The sequence below is a fragment of the Sander vitreus genome, chromosome 14, assembly GCF_031162955.1.
Source record: "Sander vitreus isolate 19-12246 chromosome 14, sanVit1, whole genome shotgun sequence".
In the NCBI taxonomy this organism is placed as follows: Eukaryota; Metazoa; Chordata; class Actinopteri; order Perciformes; family Percidae; genus Sander; species Sander vitreus.
In genome coordinates this window covers 1,354,149-1,368,104 of record NC_135868.1, presented here as the reverse complement: position 1 = coordinate 1,368,104, position 13,956 = coordinate 1,354,149, and the positions used below count along the sequence as shown (strand labels likewise).

Genomic DNA, 13,956 nt, shown 5'->3' with positions numbered 1-13,956 from the left:
TGGGTTCATACATTGGCAAGGATTTACAAACATTTCAAAAGCATCGCACAAATCCCAACAACAGAACGGATGATAGACACTTATACAGTCCATAATTTACAGTGCTATCTTGGGCTACATCCTTGATAAACACGAACGCCAATCCCTCTAGATCACCCTTGGAGTCCGCGAAACGCAAAGTGCGATGGCTGCAAGGCTGACATCATGAAATATTGTGCAAGATCTATAGTGAATTGAAAATGCACATTTCCCATTTACATTCATTTTATAGATCCATTCAAAAAGCATCAATGCATTTTTGGGTGTAATAGACCACGCCCATTTTGACAAATCAGTACACCATCGTACGTGTGAACTCTTCTTAAGTGAATCTTAAGTTTCCAGTTGATAGCATTTACTTTGGCCGAGGTATGCAAAGGTTCATATTTTTAATCTTCAAAAAATGAAGTTCCCCTGGCTTGGAAACCTAATAAAACACTTTAATAATAATTTTGGGCCATTTTTGAGCAACTGAATGTTTTCTCTCCAGTATTACATGTCATACCACTTTTAGAGACTTTATCATTGAACATCAGAGTTTAAACCTGACAAATGGTGCTAAAAAAATCCCAAAAAGAGTTTAAACCTGACTGGTCTCCTTCCAATCAGTACTGTCAGTCTCAGATTCAGAACAGTCTCCAGTCTGGTCTTCAGCTTCTGTTTTTATCGGTTTTGTTTGAGTTTGTTGCAGCTGTGAGGAAGGACGACATTTATGTGTTTTGACTAGTGAATGCCAGGCAAACCTTTTGTGACAAACACTGCAGCTGAAAGGTTTCTCTCCTGTGTGGATTCTCATGTGGTGCATCAGATTCCCTTTTCGTATAAAATGTTTACCACAAACACTGCAGCTGAACTGTTTCTCTCCTGTGTGAAGTGCCATGTGTTGTGTCAGGTGTACCTTCTGTGTAAATCTTTTACTGCACACTGAGCAGCTGAAAGGTTTCTCTCCAGTATGAGTTATCGTGTGTATCCGTAGTTGCGACTTGTGCAAAAATCTTTTAACGCAAACTGTGCAACTGAAAGGTTTCTCTCCTGTGTGGATTTTCATGTGTAGCCGTAAGTTTCCACTATCTGCAAAAGATTTCTTACACTCAGAGCAGCTGAAAGGTTTTTCTCCTGTGTGAGTTCTTATGTGTCTCTTCATTGTTGTTTTGGCCCCAAATCTTTTTCCACACTCAGAGCAGCTAAAAGGTTTTTCATCAGCACTAGATCTCGAATCAGTGGCAGGAACTTGCTCATTTTTCCGAGACTTTAAACCTGACTGAGGATCTCTGGTCTCCTCCCAATCATCATAACTAACTTCAATCTCAGCTACAGAAGAGTCTCCAGTCTGGTCTTCAGTCTCTGGTTGTAAAAGTGGATATGGATGTGAGTTCCTGGCTGGTTCTGGTCCTCCAAAGTCCTCTCCATCAGCTTCTGTTTCCATGTGTTGAGTTTTTCTGCTGACTGGAGGCTCTGCCTCTCTGTTCTCCTCCGTTTGACTCTGATGAAGCTGTGATGACTGACGACCGGCACATTTATGTTTTTTTATCTGTAAACGCCAGGCAAATTGTTTGTCACAAACACTGCAGCTGAAAGGCTTCTCTCCCGTGTGGATTCTCATGTGTTTCTGTAAATTTCCACTCAATGCAAACGATTGCTTACAAACTGAGCAGCTGAAAGGCTTTTCTCCTGTGTGAGTTCTCATGTGTCTCTTGAGATGCGTCTCGGTTCCAAATCTTTTCGGACATTCCGAGCAGCTAAAGGATTTCTCTCCTGTATGAGTTATCGTGTGGTTCTTTAGACGTTGATTGGTTCCAAATCTTTTTTCACAAACTGAGCAACTGTATGGTTTCTCTCCTGTATGCATTCTCATGTGTATCCTTAAATTTCCACTCGATGCAAAAGATTTCTTACAGATTAAACAGCTGAAGGGTTTTTCTCCTGTATGAGTTCTCATGTGTATCTTCAGAATTGTCTTGGTGCCAAATCTTTTCTGACACTCAGAGCAGCTAAATGATTTCCCACCAGCACTGCGTCTCGAATCACTGACAGAGACTTTATAATTTTTCTGAGAAAAACGTCCACTGCTTTCCTTCCAGTCACTGTCATCAGTCTCAGGATCAGAAGAGTCTCCAGTCTGGTCTTCAGTCTCTTGTTGTAGAAGTGGATGTGAGTTCCTGGCTGGTTCTGGTCCTCCACAGTCCTCTCCATCAGCTTCTGTTTCCATGTGTTGAGTTTGTCTTTGATGAAGCTGTGAGGACTGAGCTTCCTCTTCATCATCTTCACTCTTCACAGGGACAGGAGTGAATGGGAACTTGGTGATATCAGCCTCCTCCAGCCCTTGAAGTTGCTCTCCCTCCTGACTGCTCCACAGTTCCTCCTGTTCCTCTTTAATGTGTGGGGGGGGCTCTGGCTCCTGCTGGTCCACACTGGAGCTACACTCCTGCTGCTCAAGGGGAACCTCTTCTTTAACCACCAACAGCTGCTGAACATCTGCAGGGACCACTGAAACACAAATTAAGGAAAACTGTGATTTCAAGCTAACTGGGGGTGTAACAGTGTGCATATTCTTCTCTGTTTGATGAAACTGTGAGGAATGACAACCGACACATTTATGTTTTTTCATGTGATGAAGCCAGGCAAATCTTTTATCACAAACACTGCAGGTGAATCGTTTCTCGCCTGTGTGGACTCTCATGTGTTTCTGTAAATTTCCACTCAATGTAAAAGACTTCTTACAAACTGAGCAGCTGAAAGGTTTCTCTCCTGTATGAGTTCTCATGTGTTTCTTCAGATCTCCACTGGTCCCAAATTTTTTCTGACACTCAGAACAGCTAAAGGATTTCTCACCAACACTACATCTCTCATCACTGATACGAACTTCCTGATTATTCAGAGAGTTTAAAGCTGACTGAGGTTCTCTGGTCTCCTTCCAATCAGCACTGTCATCAGTCTCAGGTTCAGAAGAGTCTCCAGTCTGGTCTTCAGTCTCTGGTTGTAAAAGTGGATGTGAGTTCCTGGCTGGTTCTGGTCCTCCAGAGTCCTCTCCATCAACTTCTATTTCCATGTGTTGAGTTTCTCTGCAGGCTGCAGGCTCTGCCTCTCTGTTCTCCTCAGTATCACTCTGATGAAGCTGTGACGAGTGACGGGCAACACATTTATGTGTTTTGATCTGTGAATGCCGGGCAAATCTTTTGTTACAAACACTGCAGCTCTTTCTTTTGTCTCCTGTGTGGACGATCATGTGTGTCTGTAACTGATGCCTCCAAGGAAAAGATTTCTTACAGACCGTGCAGCTGAAAGGTTTTTCTCCTGTGTGAGTTCTCATGTGTTTCTTCAGATCACCAGTGCGCAAAAAGCTTTTATCACAAACTGAGCAATTAAATGGTTTATCTCCTGTGTGGGTTCCCATGTGTCTTTTCATGTGTGTATTAGTTCTGAATGTTCTCCCACACTCAGAGCAGCTAAAAGGCTTTTCTCCTGTGTGAGTTCTAATGTGTGCCTTCAGATGTGTCTTGGTCCAAAAGGTTTTCCCACACTCAGAGCAGAGAAATGATTTCTCACCAGCACTAAATCTCGAATCACTGACAGGAACTTCATCTTTTGTCAGAGAGTTTAAACCTGACGGTAAGACCTGAGGTTCTCTGTTCTCCTCAGTTTGACTTTGATAATGCTGTGAGGACTGACGGCCAACACATTTATGTCTTTTGACCTGTTCGGGCCAGCCAAATCTTTCGTGACAATCACGGCAGCTGAATCTTTTCTCCCCAGTGTGGACTAGCATGTGGTATGCCAGATTTTCTCTGGTTGTACATTTTTTAGGACAAACTAAACAACTAAATGGTTTGTCTTCTGTATGAGTTAACATGTGTCTCTTCAAATGTTGCTCACGGCCAAATTGTTTCCCACACTCAGAGCAGCTAAAAGGCTTATCCCCTGTATGAATTTTAATGTGTTCCTTTAGATGTTGCTCACGGCCAAATCTTTTGTCACACTGAGAGCAGCTAAAAGGCTTCTCTCCGGTATGAGTTCTCATGTGTTCCTTCAGATGTTGCTCACGGACATATCTTCTCCCACACTCAAGGCAGATAAAAGGTTTTTCAACAGAACTACAACTCAAATCACTGATGGGAACTCTCCAGTCTCCAGTCTGGTCTTCAGTCTCTGGTTGTAAAAGTGGATATGGATGTGAGTTCCTGGCTGGTTCTGGTACTCCACAGTCCTCTCCATCAGCTTCTGTTTCCATGTGTTGAGTTTGTCTCTGATGATGCTGTGAGGACTGAGCTTCCTCTTCATTATGTTCACGCTTCACAGGGACAGGAGTAAATGGGAACTTGGTGATATCAGCCTCCTCCAGCCCTTGAAGCTGCTCTCCCTCCTGACTGCTCCACAGTTCCTCCTGTTCATCTTTAATGTGTGGGGGGGGCTCTGGCTCCTCCTGGTCCACAATGGAGCTACACTCCTGCTGCTCAGGGGGAACCAAATCTTTAACCACCGACAGCTGCTGCACATCTGCAGGACAGAAGGAAATACAGACACATTACTGACCAACACTCAAATTAGGGGTGGACGGTATACCGTTTTTTTCACCAATGTCACGTTCTGTCACTTTCTGCCAAAACTTAGCACCCAAAGACATGTATAGTGATGTGTTAAGAACATCAAATAACTTAGAGTTACTTGGAGTTAACTCCTACATAATCATCTTTTGATTCAGAGTGTGCACAAAGATCTGAGGTGCTTTTCACAGACGGGTCCTTTGTGCGTTTTTGAGAGGGAGAAAGAAAGCAAATGAGTGAGAGCTAAGCAAGAAGGGAATCAATGGCAATGGAGGCCAGCCCAAGTTAAGTCTATGTGGAAAACATATATATATATTATTATTTTTTTTTTTTTTTTTTAAGATTATTTTTGGGGGCTTTTCCCTTTATTTGATAGTGACAGTGGATAGACAGGAAATGGGGAGAGAAAGAGAGGGGATGACACGCAGCAATGGGCCGCAGATTGGATTCAAACCTGGGCCACTGCAAAGGACTCAGCCTACATGGGGCGAACGCTCTTACTGGGTGAGCTAGAGGTCGCCCCTGGAAAACAGTTTTATTGCTCAGATCACTCATAACTCATAACAGCAGTATGGCCGTACCCGGTTCGCATTGGCGGCAGACTAAGCCAGTTATTCCAGATGTCCAGGGTGTCCAGTTTGATGTGCTTTGTGGATTTCAAAGGCTTACAAGTAGGCACTGGGGCTGTGGCTTTGAGCCATCCGAAGGAAACTCATTTCAGCGGCTTTGGTCATTACCCAAAGCTTATAACAATAGGTAAGGGTTAGAATGTAGATTGACTGGTAAATTGAAAACCTTCAGGGTTATCTCCGTCTTGAACAGTTTTGTACAATACCTGCTGCAGCATTCCCCCTCTCTATTTAGACCCTTGAACTCCTGATGGTGCATCAGGTTTGCAATTCTCAAGTCAGAGAACCATAGCCTCACTTATACTGACCTTCATTGCTACCACTTTACCATTGTGTGACAACAGCCCCAGTGCGTGCTGGAAGTCACAGTTTGAAGAAGCAAAAAAGGACAGGACTGCAGTCTCCAGTATCTGGACTGTGCAGAACCCTACGGCAGGTCCCTGACTTCCTGTTTGACTGAAGCAGCATATAAAGTTGGGGAAACTTGTCTCTGAAACACATCTCGCAAAATAGATAGTGTAAATAGCAAATGGTGAGCGATATCTGGTACTCAGTTATAACATAGGCGGCAAAAGCGAAGGGTGCAGAGGGGAAGCAGTTTTTATCACTACGCAGCAACGGACCTGACAACTGCCGACCTACAAGAGCATTTCCCAAAAACAGCAAAGCGTTTTTAAACCGGTTACTGTTGCCCTGCGGTTACCGCCAGATTTTCAGCACTGTAAATCCTAAGCTGACCAAAATCTGTCCACGTTAGGCCACTTCATACCACCGCAGTGATCGAAACTGCTTCCCCTCTGCGGCCTTCCCCTCATTGAAATGACTGGAGGGGGCGAGTTACAGTGCGGTCGTGTAAAAGCCCCTTTGGTTTGGTTTCTTGCCTGCATGCTTTTCGTAGTTACGTTGGAAAAATATTTAGGCTCTGCTACATTCTTAGGCCTCCTGCACACTGGCTGCGTGGCGTGAGCGTGGCGTTTCTGTTGCGTGTCAGTTGCTTGGCGTTTTCTATGTCTTTGAACACCAGAAACGTGTCTGACGCGGCACTGCTGCTGCTACCCTTGTCTGTACACGTGTGTTTCCCATTGATAAAAATTAAATGTTAAACATACTGATTTGATAACAGCAAAGACAACGTCGGCAGTATTGACGGCAAAATATTACAGAATATTTTGTTCTGTATTGACAGGTGCAATATTGGAAAATCAATCTTTTTTTTTTATTACATTTATATCTGCATTTATGTCAAAACCTAGAGACTTTCAAACATCAAAATGTCATGTATTAATATGTATTTGTGTCAAAATGACATAAAATTTTTTTCATATTCTATTTTGCCTGGAAACACTTCCACCATGCTTGCGTGTCGCGTGAAATATAGGTGTCGGTCCTATTTCTAGCATGCACCCGTTTTCGGCGCGGCTTGAGCAGGCAGTGTGCAAGCTCTAACCTGTTAACGTGGGAGCCGAAATAAAAGCGGTAGAGATGCACCGATTGACCGGCTGGTGACCGGAATTGGCCGATTTTCACGTCATTGGCCATGACCGGCGACCTGCCGGTCAGTCTGACATATGCCGATTTTATGCCGGTCAAATTCACTCGGGTGTCGCATGATTTACATCGCGCAACATCAGCACCACACGTGCACATGCAGGGTTTCCGCTATATGCATGTAGCAGCAGCGCACTGCTGCTCAATCAGCTGTTAATGAAATGTCATAAAGTCGTAATTATACACGGCTCTGCAGAGCCGTCTGCTCTACTGATCTCAGGCGAACAGTCAGCCGCTCTCTCTCCCCTCTGAGGCTGAACAACTGGAACATGAAAACCGCACTCACGCGGGTCCCGTGAAATATGACAGCTACAGTTTATCGGAAAATAGCGATGGGCACACTGACTTTGATGAATTTACTGTTTATCAGACCCCAGATGAGACAAGAAGCTAACATTAGCGAACGCTACGGTCCCTCTGCCTCTGACGCCCCGTTGGCCGCTGTGTAAAAAAAACCCCGTATTAACATTACTGTTTAAAACGCTTTCCAGGTTAGTGGGGATGCATACCGCTCAAAACCAACATTAAAAACGTAGTAATCTTTAAAGAGTTTAGTTTAGTTGTTAAACTGTGTGTAAAATGAGCGGTGACGTTAAATCATCTGTTTCAGGTAACGGCACTCTAGGGTACCGTCTATTTGCTGGATTGTTTCCGAGGTACTGTTGACAGCAACGGTATTGTTCATATTTATGCACAATGACAAATAAAGCAAACTTCCTAAAAAAGGAACTACACGCTGTTTTCAGGTAACATCACTGTTGACGTTCAAACAGGCCTGTGTGTGTGTTTTGAGAAACATCTTTATGCTGCATTAAGGCTATATTTATTTTATTTTTATTTGTTATTTATATATTATTTTATTGCCTTTACCTGTTTTCCCTGTTGTCATACATACAGAAGTTTAGTTTGCTAAATATATCACATTTTAGTTGGATATTGGATGTGAAAAGAAGGAAATGGTTCTTCCATAACATTGACTTTCCCACACCAGGAGTAATTTATATAGTGATCGATTATCTATTAAAAGAAATGTTCTATGTTCTATGAAAAAATGGTACATTTTCTATTAAAGAAAAGAATCACGCCCAGTTCCGCCTAGACTTTTATGCGTGAAAAATCGCGATTTATCGAAAACTTACTTGCCGAACTCCTCCTAGACCACGAAACTTGGCAGTTAGCATCTCCAGACGGACCTGACAAAAAGTTATCCAAAGAATTTTCATAGGATAAAAATTGCGCATATTACGCACAAACAAATTTGTGTAGCTAAGTATGAAAACACCTGGAGGTGCCCCACACACTTTACGAAAACTGGCCACTAGGGGGCGCTACAAGTACATAAAGTTTATAGCTCATGAACGGCTCATCCGAGTTTTACTAAATTTGATGGGTACCATCTAGGGCTACTCCTGATGCCACCCCTACAGTAAGGTACTGATTGGTCAAAGTGGGCGTGGCCTATGGGACCCTAATTGGTTTTAGCGCTTGGGCACATTTTTGACGGCCTCAATATATACGAAAACTCACAAATATTGGCGCCCACATGAACACCTGGGAGATTTGCGAGACTGTACAGCGATTTGGCCCATACCTGTAAGTGGGCTCCATAGCGCCCCCTAATGCGTGGAAGGCCTTAACTTGGACATAGTTGCTCCAATCTTCACCAGATTTAATACCCATATTGCTCTAATCATTGCGGACATATTTCCCATTTACATTCATTAGCTCCGCCCAACCGGAAAGCGGCCATTTTTAATTATGCATTTTTCAGGTGTTTTACATTCTTTCAAACTCGTCCTAGTCCGTGATTTCAAGCTTCTTGAATCTTTGCAGGTAGTATCTGTTGACCCTCATGACGAAAAGCTATCCAAAGAATTTTGATAGTTGAAAAAATGCGCAAGTTATAGCAACTTCCTGTCTAAACAGGAAGTTGCGTTATCTTGGCAACAATTATTCAGACTGCCCCGAAATTTGACAAGGTTGTTCCTCATGGCCTGTTTAGCATCTGTGCCAAAGGCAACCGGCCATTGGATGGCGCTGTTTTAACTTTGTTAATTAATCAGCAAAATATTGACATATGGGAAGCCTACTTTGTCTAACTGCTCCTGGGACGTGAGTCCGATCGGCACGAAAACTTGCATATAGCCTCGGAGGACCCTCGTGACAAAAAGCTATCAAAATAATATTGATAGCTAACACAATGTGCAAGTTACAGAGGACCAACTTCCTGTAGGTGGGTGTGGAAACAGGAACGGTTGTATCTTGCCAACGGCTATTTCTATGGACACAAAACTTAGAACGGTTGTTCCTCATGTGCCAATGAGGCTGTGTGCCAAATATGGCGTCAATCGGCCTTTAGATGGCGCTGTTTTTTTTTTTAACTCCTCCTGGAGTGTGAGTCCCATCTGCACAAAAATGTTCACGTAGACTCGGTGGACCCTCGTGACAAAAAGTTATCAAAAGAATTTTGATAGCTAACACAATGCGCAAGTTACAGAGGACCAACTTCCTGTATGGGGCTGTCGAAACAGGAAGTTGCGTATCTTACCAATATTTATTCCGATTGACACCAAACATGACACAGTTGTTCCGCGTAGGGGCTTGAGCATCAATGCCAAATTTAGAGTGGATCGGCCATTAGATGGCGCTGTTAGAATTTCTTTTATTAATTAGCCACATCGCGATATATTGGAAACATACTTTGTCTAACTCCTCCTGGGCCGTGAGTCCAATCTGCACGAAAACTTGGATATAGACTTGGTGGACCCTCGTGACTAAAACTTATCAAAAGACTTTTGAAAGCTAAAACAATGCGCAAGTTATGGAGGAACAACTTCCTGTAAGTGGCTGTTAAAACGGTCAAAAGTTATTCCGATTTACATGAAACTTAGAATTTGTGGTCTACTACTGCAAGAAGGCGAGGGCCCGTTCATCGCTGCTCGCAGCTTTCATTTTCTTTTCTTTTTGTGACCGAATAGTTTTGCGACATTCTCTCATCGAAGTTGCAAATGTTGACACACGAGGGGGGGGGGCAGAACCTCTTGCATAATTTGCAGGGGTTTACGCAACTTGGGTAGTGAGCGAATAGGCCGACCGGCTCTGTTTAAAGCTCTCATGAGGGACATTTCAAGCGCTTTTGGGAGCTCTCTGGTAGCCACTTGTCCCTAAGCAGCCATTTAGTTTGCTCATGCATCGGGCAGACTCTGGATGCGAGTAAAGTTGGTGTAAGTTCACGTCAGACCTGTCTATGTGTTAACGTGTTAGAAATCACGTATATTTGCACTGGATAGCTTTCCATACCCCTCACCATTCTGTCTGTTCCTGTTTCCTCTCACGAATACAATGGATGTGTCTTGCCACCTTTACAGGTACAGGGACGTACAGGTACATTGGAATTTTTGTGAGTTGCTCTTATTGGCCGGCTACATTGCACACGTAATGTATGCGAAGCAGATGCTCCAACACTGCGCTTCAACGAAAATCAATGAATCTGACGACACAAGGCACGAGAGCAGCGCTAAGTGGTGTGTCCGCACCGCAGAAATCTGCTCTACAAGTGTTAAAAAAAAATTACGCGAGAAATGGATCATAAAGTGTCTTTACTTCTTTTAAATCAGCGATCTTCAACAGGGGCTCCAGGACCCTTAGGGGGTCCTCAGAGTCAATGCTTACTGGCCCATAGGTAAGGTAGTCACTAAGATAGCCATCCACAGATACAGTTCATCCTAAAGATTCACTGTGCCACATGTATATTTTAACATTAAATCATGATTTATAAAATCAAGCCTACAATTCTTAGGCTATTTTAATATCTTATATTAATATATCTGCTTAATCTCATCCAATATAGTACAGGAATACAGCGTGCAATAGGCTACAAAGGTACAGATTAAGTAGGCAGTTCAAAGCCGGCACAAAGTGAGGTGTAAGTAAGTACGTTGATGGAAATGCGAAGGTGGGAAGGTAATAACATAACATACATGAATAGACTATAACATTGCTGTTATGTAAAAGAGTCAGAATACAGTTAGTGCAAAGTAAATTGTGGTTATAACACAATATATATAAATAAATAGTCTATATGAATGCTGAGAGGTAGTGAAGTCAGTATACAGATGCAGTGCAAGATGTAGTCTAGTTAGTGATGGGGGTCAGTAATAACACAGTGAATATGAACAGTCAAGTTTGTCTAAATGCAGAATATAGTAAAGAGTCAAAATACCATTAGTGCAAATGTTTGTCTAGGTAGTGTCAGAAATAACACTATAGCACTGTATGAATAATGAAATGCTGAGATGAAGTAAAGAGTTAATGTAGAGTTTGTGCGAAGTGTGGACTAGATATTGATGCTGATCGATCGTAGCACAATATACGTGAATACACGGATCTAAATGCTGAAATGTGGTAAAGAGTCAATATACAATTAGTGCAGGTAGTGGTCTAAATAGTGAGGTAGGTGTAGATATGAGTAGTAGATGTGCAAAAAATTGTGTGACAACAAGATATGGAAGATATAAGAAGATGGTGGGGGGGGAATACAGTTTTGCATGCCAGGGCAGATGCAAAGTGCAAAAGCGCGTAAACAGATATGTACAAATGTGCAATGGGGCATGACAGAGACAGTGGGATAGGGCGTGTAAAAAACAATACGTGAATGATGGGGAACAGTTAGAACATGCAGTAATCGGACAGGAGCTCAGACAGACATACTTTAAAGGCAGTTAGTGGGATAAGGGTTTGGAGTTTCAGGGTTTTTTTGTAGCTCATTCCAGTCATTTGCAGCTGAGAACTGCAAAGAGTGGCGGCCAAAGGAGGTGTGGGCTTTTGGGGGTGACCAAGGAGATGTAACTGCTTGAGCGGAGGTTACGGGTGGGTAGCGAGCTTAGGTACAGCGGGGCTTTGCCTAGCACGGACTTGTAAATGAGTTGGTACCAGTGAGTTAGGCGTTGAGTGTGTAGCGAGGGCCAGCCAACATTACTATCTGTCTACTGAATGTTTACTGCTACATGTCTATTTGTTGAATGTATTGAGAGTTAGCCGTCGCCGTGGTCCTGCTGCACTCCCTGTTACACCCTGCTGCGTCCAGCTACGCTCTGCGGTGCCCTGCTGCGTCCAGCTACGCTCTGCGGTGCCCTGCTGCGTCCAGCTACGCTCTGCTGTGCCCTGCTGCGTCCAGCTACGCTCTGCGGTGCCCTGCTACGTCCAGCTACGCTCTGCTGTGCCCTGCTACGTCCAGCTACGCTCTGCGGTGCCCTGCTACGTCCAGCTACGCTCTGCGGTGCCCTGCTGCGTCCAGCTACGCTCTGCTGTGCCCTGCTACGTCCAGCTACGCTCTGCTGTGCCCTGCTGCGTCCAGCTACGCTCTGCTGTGCCCTGCTACGTCCAGCTACACTCTGCGGTGCCCTGCTGCGTCCAGCTACACTCTGCGGTGCCCTGCTACGTCCAGCTACGCTCTGCTGTGCCCTGCTGCGTCCAGCTACGCTCTGCTGTGCCCTGCTACGTCCAGCTACACTCTGCGGTGCCCTGCTGCGTCCAGCTACACTCTGCGGTGCCCTGCTGCGTCCAGCTACGCTCTGCGGTGCCCTGCTGCGTCCTGTAAAGCCCTGCAGTGCCCTGCTATGACATGAACTACTACGACTACCATTTCTAGTCACTGTTCCATTATCTTTATTGTGACAATTATTGCCATTGTTCACCCCCCCCCCCCCAACCGGTACCGTCAGACACCTCCTACCAAGAGCCTCGGTCTGTCCCAGGTTTCTCCCTAAAAGGGAGTTCTTCCTCAACACTGTCACACTGAATGCTTGCTCTTGGGGGAATTACTGGAATTGTTGGGTCTTTGTAAATGATAGAGCGTGGTCTAGACCTCCTCTCTCTGTAAAGTGTCCTGAGATAACTCTTGTTATGGTTTGATACTATAAATAAAATGTAATTGGATTGAATTAACACTTACCGAAGTCAAATTCCTTGTGTATGTGTACTTATAAAACTTATTATAAAACTGATTCTGATGTCATATTCCACGCAAGTGTAAATAACTGTGGCAATAAGCCCTTTTCTGATTTCTGATATTATCAGACCTGGCGTTTTTCACCAGGTTATTGCACACAGAACAACATTGTTATGATAAAGGACTGGGCCTACTTGTGAATAATATATACATTATTGCACCTGCGATGCTCGCCGTTTGTTCCCTGATGTGGGATGGTGCGTCAGGGCCTTTATATATATATATATATATATATATATATACATATACACACACATAGTAGTGGTGTGACAATGTCCCTCTCCTGCTCCTGTTTCTATATGACCTTTTCTGATTTTACTGTTTTCTAATGTATCTTTTTATTGTATACGTTTTATTTTTGGTTCCTGATGTAAAGCGCTTTGTATACCTGCTGGTTGCTGTGAAGTGCTATATAAATAAATGTCGATTGATTGATTAATTGATTAATTGATTGATATTTGGATTACAAACGTGCTGTCTGCAGGCTCCGCGAGGCCCAGATGTTGACATCCTGTGAGCAGAAAAGAAGTGAAGGGAACAAACCTGCTCTTTGGTTCCGGAGCTGAGGGTTAAAAACAGCGTCCATCGTTCTCCTCTTTTAAAGTTCCTCCTCGTGCTCTGCTTATCGTTCTTTTTAAAAAAAAAAAAAAAAAACCCAAATATCTCTTCAGCAGCCGCTGGACGCCATCTTGTTCAAAGTGTGAAGCTAGCCGCAGTAAAGAAGAATGTAGCTTCCGGGAAGGTTGCGGAGTTTTTCAAATTAAAAGTCCAGAAGTGAAGTAACAGAGGTGAAATGTGTTTTTAAATGCGAACATTCAATCAATGCCTTCAAATAGTCATTGAAAGACTTTACTTTTGAACCACACTGTTGAAAAATAAATGTAAAATATAAATATTCTAGCAGCTGGAGCGCCGATAAGTAAATACCAGTTAATGGCTTTCTTGTTAAAATAGTTATTTTCTATAATTGAAGCATTCATATCAATGTAGCAGTTAGCGGTACGCTGACCCGCTGCCGCTGGGCGTAACTTTGGGTTCAACATCGGGGGGATCCCAAATATCTAGGGACGTCCCGGGAAGAGAAAAGACACAAAAACATCGAAAAAATAGCAACAAAAAGGTCAAGAGGAAAAAAAAAAACGTTTAAAAAAAGACGACAAAACTGTCCAAAAACTAAATCTAAAAAGAT

At 43.5% G+C, this 13,956-nt stretch overlaps 1 protein-coding gene across 3 annotated transcripts; it reads right to left on the bottom strand.

The window, feature by feature from the left end:
* Positions 1–611: 611 nt before the first annotated feature.
* On the bottom strand, positions 612–13,456 carry LOC144528448 (uncharacterized). Of its 3 annotated transcripts, none has more exons than XM_078267019.1 (3): positions 13,311–13,456; positions 2,761–4,533; positions 612–2,526 (listed from the first exon to the last, which is right to left on the bottom strand). In XM_078267019.1, the coding sequence occupies exons 1-3, from the start codon at positions 13,351–13,353 to the stop codon at positions 620–622; spliced, it is 3,723 nt and encodes a 1,240-aa protein (XP_078123145.1). In that variant the 5' UTR covers positions 13,354–13,456; the 3' UTR covers positions 612–619. The 3 variants fall into 3 exon arrangements, with proteins under 3 accessions (XP_078123145.1, XP_078123146.1, XP_078123144.1); XM_078267020.1 differs by having other exon boundaries at positions 2,872–4,533; XM_078267018.1 differs by having other exon boundaries at positions 612–4,533.
* Between the last annotated feature and the right edge of the window lie 500 nt (positions 13,457–13,956).

Excerpts from the sequence above, each read along its gene's own strand:
- LOC144528448 (XM_078267018.1), bottom strand. The coding sequence starts at position 13,353 with ATGGACGCTGTTTTTAACCCTCAGCTCCGGAACCAAAGAGCAG. Across the intron at positions 4,534-13,310 it reads GCTCCGGAACCAAAGAGCAG|ATGTGCAGCAGCTGTCGGTG; the intron begins GTTTGTTCCCTT and ends TCTGTCCTGCAG.